We start from the raw sequence: 17,722 nt of genomic DNA on the forward strand, positions 1-17,722 counted from the left end.
AGGTGTGCGTTCGCTTTGCCTTACTTTATTCAGTGTAATGCCATCAAATTCAGTTCAGACATAACTGCTCCTTTGATGTTTTACTATAACACCTAGTTTAAAAAAATGTGCTTTTGCATATTTTTTATTTTTTTATTATGAAATAAAATCAATAACTGTAGCACACTGTACTGTCACCAGTTTCAGTTCACACATCACTGCTTTTCTGCTGGTTATACTAGTGCAGCACTTGTCTTATTAGGCTACAAAAAATATTCAATACTGTAACTTCACTGTAACACACTGTTGTCACCAAATTCAGTTTACACATCAGTGCTCTCCTGCTGGTCATACTTAAACACTTAGTTTGAAAAATGTTGCTTCTGTATGATTTTTTATAATTTTTTTTTTATTATAAAAAAATTCAATAACAACTGTTATTAGAAAAAATATTCAATAACTTCACTGTTATACAGTGTAATGCCATCAATGTCAGTTCACATTGCTCTCCTGCTGGTTATACTACATGTTTTAGTTTAAAAAAAATGTGCTTTTGTTTATTTTTTATGATTTTTATTATGAAATAAAATCAGTAACTTCACTTTTACACACTGTACTGTCACCAAATTCAATTCAAACATCACTGCTCTTCTGCTAATTGTACTAGAGAACTTTGTGTAAAAAAAGCATGCTTTTGTATAATATTAAAGGCGCAATGATATTACGCAGCGCCTCTCACAAATGTCTCCATGGTTGCAAGGCAGAAGGCACACTCTCTGTGCAAACGGGGGCACAGGCAGTGTGTAATATCATTGCACTGCTGCACCTATGGTACGGCAGCAAAGTTCCTTGATTATTATGCCGGAATGAGAGTATAGTTCCTAGCCATATCGGCCTAGAAAATCGCAACTTTCCTTTTTCCGTCGGTCTTAGTACACGATGTAACTACAGAAGAGTCAAGTTTTAAATAGGAAAAATATTGAAACTCTTTGTCATTTTTTTTTTTTTTTGAGCAAGATGTTATTGGTCTCATCAGATTCAATGAATTTTGCCAAAAGGGGTACCGCCAGACCCGAATAACAAGAGTTCAGTACATGGAAATGACATACAGACATACAATGAGTCTCAAACTCCATTGTTTCCTCCTCCTTATATAAATCTCATTTGTTTAAAAGACCTCAGAAGAACAGGTGAATCTCAACATAACACCGACTGTTACGTAACAGTGTAACGCGGTGTACGCCCCCAATATTTGCATATGCCAGCCCATGATGGAGGCATTACACAAGGGCAGAACGTCTGGATGTGCACAGCTGAATCATCAGACTAGGTAAGCAAGCAAGGAAAACAGCAAAAAATGGCAGCTGGAGCAATAATAACTGACATGATCCATGATAACATTATATTTTTAGTGATATTTGTAAACTGTCTTTCTAAATGTTTCATTAGCATGTTGCTAATGTACTGTTAAATGTGGTTAAAGTTCCCATCATTTCTTACTGTATTCACAGAGACAAGAGCCGTCACTATTTTCATTATTAAACACTTGCAGTTTGTATAATTCATAAACACAATTTCATTCTTTTTAAATCTCTCCAACAGTGTAGCATTAGCCGTTAGCCACAGATCACAGCCTCAAATTCATTCAGAACTAAATGTAAACAATATAACAGTATACAAAACTCACATAATCCGACGCATGCATGCCGCATGCATGACGAACACTTTGTAAAGATCCATTTGAGGGTTATTTTAGCTGTGTAAACTTTGTTTATGCACTGTTTAAGGCAAGTGCGAGCTCTGGGGGCGGAGAGCGTGCGATTTAAAGGGACATTTCTAATTATGCCCCAAAATAGGCAGTTAAAAAAAATAATTTAAAAAAAATCTATGGGGTATTTTGAGCTGAAACTTCACAGACACATTCAGGGGACACCTTAAACTTATATTACATCTTGTAAAAAAACATTCGATGGCACCTTTAAATTAATTCAATTATGGACAGTGGTTCCACACAATAAAATCATGTTATCTCGACACAGATACTTGAAGTGGGATGAACATAACAGAATTGAGTCAACTAAACTAAATTTAAACATTGATTGAACTAGTTTGAATCAAGTTACTTTTCAGTCTACTGTAGCAAGTAATAGCACATAGCATTAAAAATAAGTATTCTTTACACAAATTATGTTGGTAACCAGATAACATACTAGTAACGACTATAGTTTTTGAATGATCCTTGAAAAAAAAAAAAAAAAAAATGCAAAAGCACATTTTTATCAAAGTAAGTGTTGTAGTTTAACAATTAGGAGAGCATTGATGTGTGAACTGAATTTGGTGACATTGTGTTACAGTGAAGTTATTAAATATTTTTCATAATGAAAAATCATAAAAATGATGCAAAAAGACATTTTTCCAAACTAAGTGCTGTAGTATTTAGAAGAGCAGTGGTGTATGAAATTAATTTGATGACAGTACAGTGTGTTAAGTTATTGATTTTATTTCAAAATAAAAAATGATAAAAATTTAGCAAAAAGCTCTTTTTTTTTAAATCAAACTAAGAATTGTAGTATGACCAGCAGGAGAGCAGTGATGTGTGAACTGAAATTGGTAACCGTACAGTGTGTCCAGTGCGTCAGTGCTGCTTTTTTAGGAAGGCATAGGGCGTAGCAGAAGTGTTTTGAACTGCAATAGTTCTACACTTTCCTCGTACATTGAATACGGAAGGCGGAAGCTGGATATTTTACTTTATAACTTGGTAAATATGGATATTTTTTACACAAAGGCATCGCTTCACTTCAGAAGGCCTTTATTAACCCCCCCACTCCGAAGCCGTGTGGAGCACGATTATGATGGATGGATGGATGGATGGATGGATGGATGGATGGATGGATGGATGGATGGATGGATGGATGGAATTTCTCGAGCTTCATACTCATTGGTCCTGTTCACTGCCATTATAAAGATTGGATGTATCAGGATATTTATTAATATAACTCAGATTGTGTTCATTGGAAAGAAGAAAGTCATATACACCTAGGATCGCTTTAGGGTGAGTAAAGAGTAATTTTCCTTTTAAAGTAATCCTTTAAGTAATTTATTTAATTTCATTATATAAAAATCATAAAATAAGCAAAAGCATGTTTTATCAAACTAAGTGTTTTAGTATAGCCAATAGGTGACCATTGATGATTAAACTGAATTTTGTGACTACAGTTTGTAACATTGAAGTTATTGACTATTTTTTTAGGTACGCTTTTTGGGTTTTGCACTTTGCAGACGGTCCCTTCAGACTTGTCTCTCAGCTGACTGCATGGAGTATTGCAGTGCGGAGGAAGGCTTGTTTCGTCATTCGAGGTTGTAGCACGTTGCCTACGTTGCTATGATTGGAAAGAGGTGTTATTTGTTTTTAACAATGTTTAGCTCACAAGTTATTGATCCGGGAAGTTTGAATCTGATCTGTGAATATATTGTTAACTGAAGTAAGTTAGATTAGTGAACTATTTTAAGTTTTGTATTCCTCTCTTAAAGGGTTAGTTCAACAAAAAGAAATAATGTCATTAATTACTCACCCTCATGTTGTTCTACACCCGTAAGACCTTCGATAGTCTTCGAAACAAAAATTAAGATATTTTTGTTGAAGTCCGATGACTCTGTGAGGCCTGCATAGCCAGCAATGACATTTCCTCTCTTAAGATCCATAAATGTACTAAAAACACATCTAAATCAGTTCATGTGAGTACAGTGGTTCAGTATTAATATTATAAAGCGTCAAGAATATTTTTGGTGTGCCAAAAAAACAAATTAACAACTTATATATTGAGTGATGGCCGATTTCAAAACACTGCTTCAGGAAGCTTCGGAGCATAATGAATCAGCGTATGGAATTATGATTCGGATCGTGCGTCAAACCGCCAAACTGCTGAAAAATCACGTGACTTTGGCGCTCCGAACCGCTGATTCAACATGTTGATTCATAACTCTCCGAAGCTTCATGAAGCAGTGTTTTGAAATCGGTCATCACTATATAAGTCGTTATTTTGTTTTTTTGGTGCACAAAAAATATTCTCATCGCTTTATAATATTAATATTGAACCACTGTACTCACATGAACTGATTTAAATATGTTTTTAGTACATTAATGGATCTTGAGAGAGGAAATGTCATTGCTGGCTACGCAGGACTCACTGAGCCATCAGATTTCAACAAAAATATCTTAATTTCTGTTCCGAACATTAACAAAGGTTTTACGGGTGTAGAACGACATGAGGGTGAGTAATTAATTACATTATTTCATTTTTGGGTGAACTAACCCTTTAAAAGCATTAAGCTCCATAGAGGAACTGAACCTATCTCTTTCTTTCTGTGTGTACTTGCAGTGAAATGGCAGAAGGCAGTATATGGACTAGGGATCATTTCAGTTGTCCGGTCTGTCTGGATCTACTGAAGGATCCAGTGACTATCCCCTGTGGACACAGTTACTGCATGAGCTGCATTACATACTGCTGGAATCAAGATGATCAGACGAGAGTTTACAGCTGCCCTCAGTGCAGACAGACCTTCACTCCAAGACCTGCTTTAAACAAGAATGTGATGCTGGCTGAAAATGTGGAGAATCTGAAGAAGTCAAAAACTGCTCTCAGTTACGCTGGACCTGGAGATGTGGGGTGTGACTTCTGTCCTGGAAGGAAACGTAAAGCTGTGAAGTCCTGTCTGATGTGTCTGGAATCTTACTGTCAAATTCACTTTAAGTGTCATGAAGAATCTCCTTTAAGGAAACGACACAAAGTGACTGATGCCACTGGACTGCAATTTTGGATAGGCTACAAATAGTAAGCTAGCTTTGAAAGCATAAGATCCCACCCTCCATTCAGAGCACTCCATGGCCCTGTCCCAAATGGCACCCTAAACACTCCCGGTCTTCCTTTCGTGACAAAATGCTGCTTTGATTGTTGGGAATATTTCAGATGCGGAGCTCACACCAGAAATCCAGCTAATTTTTTAGCTAATTTCATTTGTTAAGGTTGGTGATGGGTAGGTTTGGGGATCAGTGTTTGGTGTAGGCAATAGGCTATAATACTGTGATTGAAATGACCAATAAAATAAGCTGCAGGGCAGCATGGGCCTTGCTTCTGATGTCACACTTGGAAGTGTGCTGGGTTAGACGTCTAAATAAGCCACACACCCTCCAAAACACATGAACGTGCAAAGCCAGTGCAGAATCTGCAAAGTGCCATGACAGACAGCCTTAATATAATGTAAATGATGTCTCTTGAAATATGTATTAGAAAACCTATGAAAAGATTTACAATGTACAAACATGTTGACAAGATGCTGCTGTTTTACGCTATCATATCCCGAGCATCACGGCACACACAAACTTCATAGGGGACCTATTATGCCCCATTTTACAAGAGTCTCTGATGTCCCCAGAGTGTGTATGTGAAGTTTTAGCTCAAAATACCTCAAAGATAATTTTTTATAGCATGTTAAAATTGCCACGAGCCATTTCAGCGTGGGCCCTTTAAATGTAAGTGAGCTGCTGCGCTCGGCCTAAGAGGGCGGAGCTTCAAGAGCTCGTTCTCCCCTGTCAGGATTCAGTCAGGACCTATGGTCAGGACGCGCTATAATGTCAGAAACTGCGAATATATGCTGCATGGAAATAGAACAGGTATAGTTTAGTTCAATTACGGTTATAACATATATTGTCGTCTTTTTTATCCACTATATTAGTACAAGCCTGTTGTAGCGTCCAAATGATGGCCAAAACTTTACAGATGAGTTTTATAACGTTTATTGTACTTCACACAAAAGATGAAGCGTCTGTTTTCACTCTAGAAAAACCCCGGTAAGAGCTTAATAAAACACTGTGCAAGTGTGCATTAAAATATTATCCATAAACTCTCTCTTTTCCTTGTATTATCCACAACACACATAGTGAAGTACAGAGAAACACTCATTACAACTTAACAGTAAACAAATGCCTTTTCGGGTGGTGCTTAATAAACTGGTACATTTTATATTTGTAAATAAACTCAGATGAACTGTAATAAAGTGCCCTCACCTTCATTACTGTCGTATCCAGTATCACTCTGGAGACTGTAAGCTGGATCACAAACAGTTTTTACTTGTATATTCTTAAGTAGCATATTTTTAGAACAGTCTCTGTTTTGTATTGTCTCTTTGTATTGATATTCGTTCACAAAGCAGTGTGGTGTGAAATGATTTGCGCAGACATAAACGAATTTAGACAGAACTGAGGGAGCGTTTTTCTGGAAAACCAAGTTAATCCACCCCGTTTAGGGAGTAAATGGAGCGAGCTATGTGGATTAATCCATTCAGCTACAGAACATCTAAAATGCTTGGGAGACGTTCTCGTCAGTGCAGCAGTGGCAGACTGTTTAAACTCGCTGTAAACGCGCTCAGGGCGGTTCTATGTTCAAACGTCAGTGTCTGTCAACATTCGTGGGCAGGGCCTGTGGCTGTTGTGACGTCACACTGCCAGGGATCTGGAAACAGCTTGTTCTGAGACACTGCTTATGATTTATGGGGATTTAAAAAAAAGGAGTGGGTGGATGTTTATCACTATAGGGTGGTTGTGTACACACACTGCCAACGCACATTTATGTACAAACACCTTTAAGGCTGTCTGTCTCAATCAAGATGTGTAATGGGCTGCCCTCGTCAGTCTCCATGACAGGCGCAGCATTTGGTTAAAGCATACACACTTACATCCATCACCAACTGTAAGCTCTTTCAGCTGTGGTCTACTAAAAGCCTCAAAGGCATCAGGGCTAAAGTGAGGAGAACAAAGACGTATATAAATGCCTCATTCATTCATTCATTCATCTTTAGGAAGTTTTATTCATCAACATTCTTCACTACTTCCCATTCTTTTCTACTATTATCGCTTAAGGCCCTGGTATACTTCAAACAAAGTTCTTTTTCGTTCTTCGTTTAGGGGTAAAACGAAGTTCGAAATGCTTGACCAGCGATATACTGTAAACGAACATCTGACGCCACCCACACTGCTGAGAGCGACGGTTAGATGAATATGTAAATATGTGCTGTGCACTTATATCTCAGTAACAAAATAAACACAACAAAAAAACAAAACAGCAAGCATTTTTTTATAGAAAGCATAAGAAAAGTGTCATAACAGCATGGGAATGTTAGCAAGAGCTCTGCAAAGTAGCACTCCAGTCACGTCACGTCTTCATATAGCACTAACAGAAAAGTCACTTTTTTTAAAAGTATGGTTGTTAAATATTGTAGACATCGATCCGATCCAATCAAAATCCATGTAAAAACTTATATTTAACAAAAGGAAATGACATGTATGGGTAGCGCAAATATGACTAAGCCCCGCCCCTCACTTCCGTTCTGTGGCTGCGGTTCTGAAACTGCTGGTGCAGCTGGATATGTCTCTTCTACCTTGAAGGCAGCATTTTTCATTTTTCGGATGCAGCCCCTATCATTGCATTCGGACTGAATGCAATGATTGGGCGACCGTTTTTTGGTCCTGACACTTCCACGGAAGATATATGTTCATATTTTAGACCATTTCTATCATTGATTGCTATCAGGATGTGAAGAGAGTTTCAACCAGTACTTTTTTGTTAGCTTTAATAATTATATTTTCCACAATGCAATCTAAATATATCTAATATATTTGCATTATCCAGAAACCAATTAAACAAATAGGTGATAATTGATCTAGTCTACTCACTGAGACATTTAATTTAATGTAAATTTTTTTATTAAAAGTTATTTTTTCTTCCCTCAGAAAAATGTTGAAGCGATAAAAGGAAAATTCCAGCAGAGAGTCCAAGAGAGACAGAAAGAGCTCCAGGAGCTCAGAGAGGCTGTGGAGACTCACAAGGTGATACTCAAACTAACCAAGTACCGTATTTTAACCAGTCAGAGGAGCTCAATGAGTGAACGGTCTGATTGTTTGTGTGTCCCAACAGCGCTCTGCACAGGCGGCAGTGGAGGACAGTGAGAGGATCTTTACTGAACTGATCTGCTCCATTGAGAAAAGCCGATCCGAGGTGACACAGATGATCAGAGATCAGGAACAGGCTGAAGTGAGTCGAGCTGAAGGACTCTTGAAACGACTGGAGCAGGAGATTGATGATCTGAGGAGCAAAGATGCTGAGCTGGAGCAGCTTTCACACACAGACAATCACATCCATTACCTGCAGGTAACTGAGATCTTAATAATCTAAACAATGGAAATTTGATTTGAGCCACCAAAACATCTTCAAGCTTTAATTAATTTCTTTGTCTTTACTGATGCATCTTTATTTTATATGTCTATATGTAGAGCGTCCAATCTCTCTCTGTTCCTCCTGGATCTACAGACAGCATCAGTATTACTTCTCTCACTTTTGATGATGTGGAGATATCTGTCGCACAACTAAGAGGGCATCTGGAGGATTTTTGTGATGAGGAGATAGAATATATATATGATAAAGGTAAAGTACTGTAAGAAAATTAGTTGATTTATTGATTTATGATGAGTTGATATTGCATTTTAATATGCTCCCGTTCATAGAGATTTTTAGATGGATGCATGGCTGCAATTCGCTGCATGTGTTTTCCGCCAACTGGCAACCCAGGGTGGCTAAATACTATTGGGTAAATTGGCAACATGCGGTCTTGCACAGACCAAAACTGAAATTCTGACACAGAACACAAATTTCAAAGTAAAATAACTGGCTGGAGCAATGGTTTTCAGAGAAACAATTATGTGAACTCAGCATGTTTAATAAATATCTGCAAGCATATTATGGTATTTTTATGATTTAGTACAGTCAAAACTTACACAGAGCACCTTTAATGTCTTAAAAATATATAATGCAATTACTGCAGGATCCATTTTTTCTCCCTGATCATCCTTTTATTATTGCAAATGCATTTAAACCATTCAAGTGCCACAAGACAAAAAATAACTCAGTGCGGTGTACTGACGAACTTACTGAATAACTTTTGTAGCTTTAATGAGAATGAATCTATATTTAATTTATAATTTATGCATCATAGACTGTGAAGTGTTTGATAACTTTATTCAATTTCTGTAAATGTCCTACCCGTTAGACCTACCTGAAAATGTTAAAGGTGCCCTAGAACGTTTTTTTAAAAAGATGTAATATAAGTCTAAGGTGTCCCCTGAATGTGTCTGTGAAGTTTCAGCTCAAAATACCCCATAGATTTTTTTTTATTCAATTTTTTTAACTGCCTATTTTGGGGCATCATTAGAAATGAGCCGATTCAGGGTGTGTGGCCCATTAATTCTTGTGCTTCACTCCCCAAGAGCTTGCGCTTGCCTTGAACAACAAAAAAAAAAAGTTCAAACAGCTAATATAACAAAATGGATCTTTACAACAAAATGGATCTTTACAAAGTGTTCGTCATGCAGCATGTCTAATCGCGTATATACAGTGTTTATTTTGATGTTTACATTGATTCTGAATGAGTTTGAGGCTATGCTCTGTGGCTAACAGCTAATGCTACACTGTTGGAGAGATTTATAAAGAATGAAGTTGTGTTTATGAACTATACAGAGACTGCAAGTGTTTAAAAATGAAAATAGCGACGGCTCTTGTCTCCGTGAATACATTAAGAAACGATGGTAACTTTAACCACATTTAACAGTACATTAGCAACATGTTAACGAAACATATAGGACACATATAAGACAATTTACAAATATCACTAAAAATATCATGTTATCATGGATCATGTCAGTTATTATTGCTCCATCTGCCATTTTTTGCTATTGTCCTTGCTTGCTTACCTAGTCTGTTGATTCAGCTGTGCACATTCAGACGTTACTGGCTGCCCTTGTGTAATGCCTTGATCATGGGCTGGCATATGCAAATATTGGGGGCGTACACCCCCACTGTTGAGATTCGCCTGTTCTTCGGAGGTCTTTTAAACAAATGAGATTTATATAAGAAGGAGGAAACAATGGAGTTTGAGACTCACTGTATGTCATTTCCATGTACTGAACTCTTGTTATTTAACTATGCCGAGGTAAATTCAATTTTTGAATCTAGGGCACCTTTAAAGCACTGTTCACAAGGTTACATGGGTCAAAAGCTTTGTGTAATTTGGCAAGTAAACATCTGAAACCGGACTGGACCAATAGAAAAATGTGCGATTTAAATAGGGATTTTTTTTTTTAATCGATTGACAACACTAATAAAAATATATTAAAAACTTTAATGTTATGTGCGATTAATCACAATTAATTACAGAAAATGTGTAATTTAATTGATTAATGCGAAGATAGCGCACGTCACTCCTCTCTTCATCAGTCTGCATTGGCTGCCAGTAACTGCTCGCATCCAATTCAAGGCTCTGATGTTTGCCTATAGAATGACCGCTGGCTCTGCACCGCCATACCTTAACTCGCTACTTCAGACTTATGCGCCCTCCAGAAACTTGCGTTCTGCAAGTGAACGGCGGCTTGTGGTGCCATCACAAAGAGGCACAAAATCACTCTCACGAACCTTCTCCGGGTCTGTTCCTGGCTGGTGGAATGACCTGCCACGCTCTATCCGGGCAGCTGAATCTTTAGCCACTTTCAAAAAAATGCTAAAGACGTATCTTTTTCGTCAGCACTTGACCCAGTAATAGTTGCACTTACCTTGATTTCTATTTTCATTCCATCTATTTGTGTATTATGTAAAAAAAAAAAAAAAAAAAAATCCTTGCTACGAGCACTTTACTGTCATAACTGTGACTTCACACAGCACTTACATACTGTTGTTCTCATGTTGATTTGATTGATTCTACTGTTCTCATTTGTAAGTCGCTTTGGATAAAAGCGTCTGCTAAATGACTAAATGTAAATGTAAAGATTTTTAAGTGAGGCTTGAATGCAGTAAAATATGAAGTAAATCACATTTTCAACTCCTCTCGGTTTCTATAGTGAGTTGCATCAAAATCATTTCCACCGCTCAACCCAAAACCCGAGAGGACTTCTTACAGTGTAAGTGTCAATTATTATAATTATTATTAAAAATAAAGCAATCAATTATACAGATACACACTTAATAATATGTGTTAGATTTTAGATCCTAGAGGTCAGTTCATTTTTTAACAGTGTGACAATTACATTTTTTATTTCCAGATTTCCATCAACTGACTCTGGATCCAAATACAGCAAATTAAAAAATCAGTCTTTCTTGGAGAAACCGAGTAGCTACTCGCAAGCACACAGTCCAGCCATATCCTGATCATCCGGACAGATTTGTTGTCTGGCCTCAGGTGTTGTGTAGAGAGAGTGTGTGTGGACGCTGTTACTGGGAGGTGGAGTGGAGTGGGGGTGCGGTGGGTATATCAGTGTCATATAAGAGCATAAGCAGGAAGGGACAGTGTGATAAATTTGGATGTAATGATCAGTCCTGGAGATTGTTCTGTTCCCACTCCAAATACCTGTTCTGTAGCAATCACAAAAAGACTAAACTCAGTGTAACGCCCAAGTCTTGTAGAATAGGAGTGTATGTGGATCACAGAGCAGGAATTCTGTCCTTCTACAGCGTCTCTGACACAATGACCCTCATCCACAGAGTCCAGACCACATTCACTCAGCCGCTCTATCCGGGGTTTTTGTTATATCAGGGGATCATCAGTGAAACTGTCAAAATAATTGGCAAAATAAGTGTTGTAGAGCTTCAACAAATAATGCTTATATTGTCATAGTTTGAAGCTGCATGAGAAGCGTTAATGTGTTACTTTTTAATCATAAATTCTGTACTATAGTCCAATGTTGAACCTAGTTTAATTTTTATTAGAAATCATTGTGTCATATCAACTCTATTAAATTTGGATTAATTTTTCCCAGTGCAGTCCTAATTCTAACCTTTAATTAAGTAAAACAATTGAAAATGGGGGAAAAAGCTCATTATGAAATAAATGTTTTTCTCTAGTTCACATTGGCCACAATTATTGGCACCCAATTATTATAACATCATTTTGCCAAGAGAACAGCTCTGAGTCTTTACCTATAATGCCTGATGTGTTTGGAGAACACCGGAAAAGAGATCAGAGACCATTCCTTCATACAGAATCTCTCCAGATCCTTCAGATTCCCAGCTCCATGTTGTTGGTGCTTCGTCTCTTCAGTTCACTCCACTCATTTTCTTTAGGGTTCAGGTCAGGGGACTGGGATGGCCATGGCAGAAGCTTCATTTTGTGTTCAGTGACACATTTTTGTGTTGGTTTTGATGTTTGTTTTGGATCATTGTCCAGATGGAAGATCCAATCACGGCCCATTATAGGATTTCTAGCAGAAACGGTCAGGTTTTGATTTTTATCTGTTAGTATTTGATAGAATCCATGATGCCATGTTCCTGAACAAGATGTCCAGGACCTCCAGCAGAAAAATAGGCCCACAACATTAAAGATCCAGCAGTATATTTAACCGTGGGCTTGGGGTATTTTATCCCTGTTTGCACCAAACCCATCTGGTGGGTTTGCTGCCAGAAAAAGCTCCTTTTTTTAGCTTCATCTGACCACATAACTAGGTCCCTTTTGAAGTTCCAGTCGTGTCTGACAACTGAATATGCTGGAGATTGTTTCTGGATGAGCGAGGAGGATTTTTCTTGAAACCCTCCCAAACAACTTGTAGGGAAGTAGGTGCTGTTTGATAATTTTTTTAGGCTTTCTAAAACTCAAAACTCAACTAATCTCTAGAGTTCTCCAGCTGTGATCCTTGGAGAGTCTTTGGCCACTCACCACGCATTAGGACGATTTAGACACACGTCCTCTTCCAGGCAGAATTCTTAATTATTTCCCTGATGGTGGAAATGGGGATTTTGAATGCATTAGCTTTTATCTTATAGCCATTTTCTATTTTGTGAAGCTCAACAATCTTTTGCTGCACATCAGAACTATATTCTTTGATTTTTCTCTTTGTGATGAATGATTACGGGAATTTGGCCTTTGTGTTTCCCAGGGGCGGTTTCTTCATTAGGGCAATTGGGCGACGCACCACCAAAAGTGAGAAAGGGACGGATTTTTTCAATCAAATTCAACCACAGAGTTACGCTAGCTGTCACTGCTAGGCTGTTTGTTCTGCCTCTGGATGTAGTCCAATCAGCGTCGAGTCACGCTCTGTGGAGTACCGCCTCTTTTTGGGCATTTCAGTCTGGCGGAGATTTACCCAGTGCCCAAGGAAGTCGACCGGAAGTTGAAGTCGGCCGGGTGCCGCCATCTTGTAGCAGAACTTCACTTGCGTTAGCATCCCCATTGACTCCCATTCATTTTGGCGTCACTTTGACAGTGAATAACTTTACATCTGAGACGTTTAAAGACTCCATTTGTCCATTATTTATTTCCAAAGATACACGACAATGTATAAAGGGCTCCATTACCTTCTATGTTACATTATGGCCCCGTAGAAACAGTTTTTGTAAAAATAAGCTAACGATTGCGTCATAACCACTCGACTCTCTGTCGCACAGTACAGAAATTACTGTATAGACAGGAGGAGAAGCTCGCAGGCAATCGGGGAGACGTAAAGAGAGAAGCCTACTGGTGTTACATTTTAAAATACTATACAAAATAATTAATCAGAATACTTACTCCTGCTCACTCACGCCAAAGAACTCCCCACTCAAGCTCGCCGTCTCTGCAAGATTAACGATGGCAGTTTGCACGCACAGCTACTAGAAGATTTACATCTGTCAGACAGGTTGCGGACGTCATCAAGCTTAGTGTGAATCTGCGCGTCAGAAACGGAAGTACTAAAAATCGCTAAAAATGGGCTTCACTTGACTCAATTGAGTTCCAATGGGGTCGCTGTGTCCATTTCTTTTACTGTCTATGGCGCTGCCGCATACATGCGCGCCAAACATACAGAGTTCAATCTGAGTAAAATACATTTTGTTAAAAATATTTGTTGTTGAAAATTTGTTTTTGTTTTTTTTGGCGAACATAATAATTATGCCATATGTAGAATTTCGAACATACAACTAAGTGTATTTGTACGATAGCAGTAACTGTGTAAAGTGACTGTTGTAGAGTAATCAAAATAGCCTAATAATTAGTCTGTTATTTTGTTTTTATTTATTTTCATTTTTAGTTTAGTGTATTTAACTTCTGCTTTAAAAAAACATTTAAAATTTTAGAATATAGCCTAGGCCTAATGTGATTTGACCCCTTTTTTGCACATAATATAGCATAGCCTAATATAACATACATTCATGTTTTTTTTTATATATAGCCTTCAATATGAACATTGTTTCAAGGACAATATTGGGCAGGATGTGAAATAAGTTTTTTTTTGCATTTCTACATTTTTTTTATTTTTATTTTTTTTTATTTTGGTGTTTCCTCATGTTTATACTCCTGTGGAACAAGAAGTCATGGCAGGACAATTTCATGCTCCTAGTCACCCTGGTGTGCTAAAAAATGTAAATATGAATATGAATATACTTCAGAGATATTTTACTCATAAGAATTTCTAGGGGTGCCAATAATTGTGGCCAACATGTATTGGAGAAAAACATTATTTTATAATGCGAGTTTCCCCTTACTTTCAATTATTTTACTTTGAGGATTTTGAGTATATTTTTTTTTTTTTTATGAAAGATCAAAAGGATGAACAATGCAGATTTATTTTTACAGCCACCTTTGCTCTTATTTACTAAGGGTGCCAATATTTGTGGAGGGCACTGTAGATAATCATAAATCATTTTATTAACATTAAATATCAAAAGTACCTTAAATTCTTCATTTTATACAAGTGTGATGAAAAAGTTATCTTTTTTATTTTTAGTTATTCGTTCATATTTTAGTATTCTATGTGTCGTGTACCTGTACTGAGAAATATTTAATACTTGCTATTATTTTGAACTAAGCCAAATATTCACCATTTTTTATTTCTTATGACCAATAGATGGCATTGTCCCTGCTGTGGGCTTAGGCTTACACCTCACAACGCCCACTGGTACAGTGCAGGTCATCATGACCTACAAGATCGAGTTTGTGAGTGTGAGAGAGCTGTCTGTAAACATGAAATACACATATAATAAAAGATGCTTTGGCAATATTTCACAGTGTTTTATTGTCAAAATAATTTTCTGTAAAAGTAAATGATAAATACACAATCTTGTATAAATGTTAAACATTCTATGTCGTTGTTTTAACAATAAAATATTAATATAAATACATATAAAAACCCGTATAACACTTTTAAAGGCACATTCATATAACCTGATAAACAGGTTTAATAACTGGTAGGCAATTTAGTGTAGATGAAGAGATCGGGAATAGTCGTCACACTTAAGAATATTTCTCGCAGTAGTGTTATAGCAACTTCCCCGTGTGACAACTAGCCCCGGTCTCACCTAACCCTGGTATTATGCATCTCTCATCTGTCAGGAAAGCAGCAGTCAGTTTGCAAAGTCTTTTTTAAGAAGTTAAGCCTCACCTATGCCCTAGTCATCAGACTCGCGACAGTGGCATTTGTTTTGGAGGGTACAAAACCGAACTCGCTGTGCCGGATCTCCATGTCAGTCCCGTGCTGCCGTCACTGTAAACTGACCCGCTCGTGCCTTTACTTCCCCAACTGCAGCAGCAGCGCGTGCACAGGGCTCGCCAAGAGTCCAGCGTTTTACCGGACCACGTCCACGCGCCTGACGTGATCCCAACCACAAGGCACATGAAGTATTTGAGCATAAACACGGCGTAATCAGGTTTCAGGGTTTTTTTCTCCGAAGAGCAGTTACACGCGTGCGCTTTTTCCCACGCTTCACGATTGTGCTGTTCGTAAACGTAACACGCCACAATCACCATGGCAACGACCGTGTACAGCACTGTAAACACCCCGATTCGGACCATCAATCTTTCGAGTTTGTCCGTTTTCGTTCCTCCTTGTTTAATGACGCTCCGTATCCGAAACATAGACACCAAGCCCGCGAATAAAAATATCGTTCCGATAAAAAGATAAATCACCAGTGGTGCGAGCACGAATCCCCGCAGGTTATCCAAGTTCTGGTTGCCCACGTAGCAGATCCCCGCAACCGAGTCTCCGTCCACCGAACTCAGCGCGAGCACGGCGATAGATTTAACGCTCGGAATGAGCCAAGCGGCCAAGTGAAAATACTGCGAGTATCGCGCGATTGCTTCATTTCCCCACTTCATTCCTGCCGCGAGGAACCACGTAATCGTCAGAATCACCCACCAGATGGCGCTCGCCATCCCAAAAAAATAAATCAGCAGAAACACAACCGTGCAAAGCGCGGGACCCGTAGTTTCATAGTGGATATGGTCCACCTCATAATTCTGGTTGCACGCGACCCTTTCGTGTCCCGCGATGAGTCTGATGATGTATCCCATGGACACGAACATATAGCATGCGGACAGGAAAATAATAGGGCGCTCGGGGTATTTAAACCTCTCAATGTCAATGAGGAAAGTGGCAACTGTAGCGAACGTGGACAGGAAACACAAAACCGACCAAATCCCTATCCAAAATGTGGCAAAGGTCCTTTCCTCTTGAGAAAGATAGGGGTTGTGGCACGGCATGGCGCAATTGGGGATCTGCCCCGTCTTGACCCGGTTATACAAGGGATGACGGTCATTCACGGTTACCATAGGCGCGCGACAGTGACACTCCGGTTCGCACGAAGAAGATCCATGACTGCTTTTATTTTTCCGGTTGTTTGGCTTCCCCTGGCGGCTAGTTGGTTTTGCAGGAGCTGGTGATGCTGTAGTGTCAGTTCTGTTGTAGTCCATACACAGAGTGTTTGAATCCCCCTGCACGGGTAGAAGATCGCACCTCATTCGGTCCGGCCACGGGAAACCGTATTGCCTCATCAGCGGCGCGCATCCCGCTTTCGCCCGTTCGCACACACTCCTGCACGGCGGCAAAGGCTTCTTATAGTCCTCAAGGCAAATGGGCGTGTACAGACTGCAAAGAAAGAAGCGCAGGTCGGGGGAACACTGGATCTCCACGAGCGGCCAGAACTGGTGCACCTCAAGTCCGGCTTCATCCTGGGTGTCGTGGTTGAATTGGTTGGGCATGTATGTGTAGTTATAGCCGATCCCTCTACACAGTGGCACCGAAATCTCCTGACAGACCGGCTCACGAGCACACACGGAGCTCCACAATAGCAGGGCACAGAGCGCGAGAGGAAGCCAGTGGGACCCCTGCATAGGCGAGTCCATCCTCGGTCACTTGCACGCACCCGCTCTCTGTCTTCTAGGATGCGCTTGCATATGCGCAATAGTAGGCTAGTGTGGTTACTTAATTCTAAAAATAAAAATAGCTTAACACTAAAGAAAAACCTGCTGTGTCTACTTGGTGTCAATTCAGTAGGCTACAGTGTCTCATTTGTTTTGACTGTCAAATAGTGGAGCGCGTGTGTATTTATACAGAGGACAGCCGAGGCACGCCCACTTATCTCAGCGCCCAATCATAGGACTTGAGGGGCGGGACCTTATCGTAATTTAATCAAGCATCCCCTGAGAGTTTTGAGTAAATGTTTGCGCTGCTGACGGTTTGTATGTCTTAAATTATTTTGCCTATGTTTACATCCCACCCTATGTCCAAACACGGAGTTTGTGGTTGTAAACAAGTCTCATGGCATGTTTAGGTTGTTCCTAATCTCTCCAGAATGTGTATCCTCTGTAAAAATTTAATTATTGCATAGATGAGTTCACATTTAGTCTACATTAATAAGATTTAAAAGGAGACTGAAAAGCAAGAGCTGTACCAACGAGGCTT

At 39.1% G+C, this 17,722-nt stretch overlaps 1 protein-coding gene, 1 long non-coding RNA gene and 1 pseudogene across 2 annotated transcripts; 2 read left to right on the forward strand and 1 right to left on the reverse strand.

Moving 5' to 3' along the window:
• Positions 1-2,575: 2,575 nt before the first annotated feature.
• LOC137002367 (uncharacterized) lies at positions 2,576-5,985 on the forward strand. Its single transcript, XR_010891840.1, has 3 exons — positions 2,576-3,031; positions 3,230-3,375; positions 4,359-5,985. It is a non-coding gene; the product is annotated as an uncharacterized lncRNA (long non-coding RNA).
• A 1,589-nt stretch (positions 5,986-7,574) lies between these two features.
• On the forward strand, positions 7,575-14,405 carry LOC137002366 (tripartite motif-containing protein 16-like protein; annotated as a pseudogene).
• Positions 14,406-14,846: 441 nt separating this feature from the next.
• fzd8b (frizzled class receptor 8b) lies at positions 14,847-17,277 on the reverse strand. The gene has a single exon (XM_067361927.1). The coding sequence runs from the start codon at positions 17,161-17,163 to the stop codon at positions 15,439-15,441; it is 1,725 nt and encodes a 574-aa protein (XP_067218028.1). The 5' UTR covers positions 17,164-17,277; the 3' UTR covers positions 14,847-15,438.
• Between the last annotated feature and the right edge of the window lie 445 nt (positions 17,278-17,722).

This window comes from Chanodichthys erythropterus, chromosome 16 (genome assembly GCF_024489055.1).
Source record: "Chanodichthys erythropterus isolate Z2021 chromosome 16, ASM2448905v1, whole genome shotgun sequence".
NCBI classification, from domain to species: Eukaryota; Metazoa; Chordata; class Actinopteri; order Cypriniformes; family Xenocyprididae; genus Chanodichthys; species Chanodichthys erythropterus.

Bases quoted from the DNA above. Each gene is read 5' to 3' on its own strand.
- fzd8b (XM_067361927.1), bottom strand. From the start codon at position 17,163: ATGGACTCGCCTATGCAGGGGTCCCACTGGCTTCCTCTCGCGCTCTGT.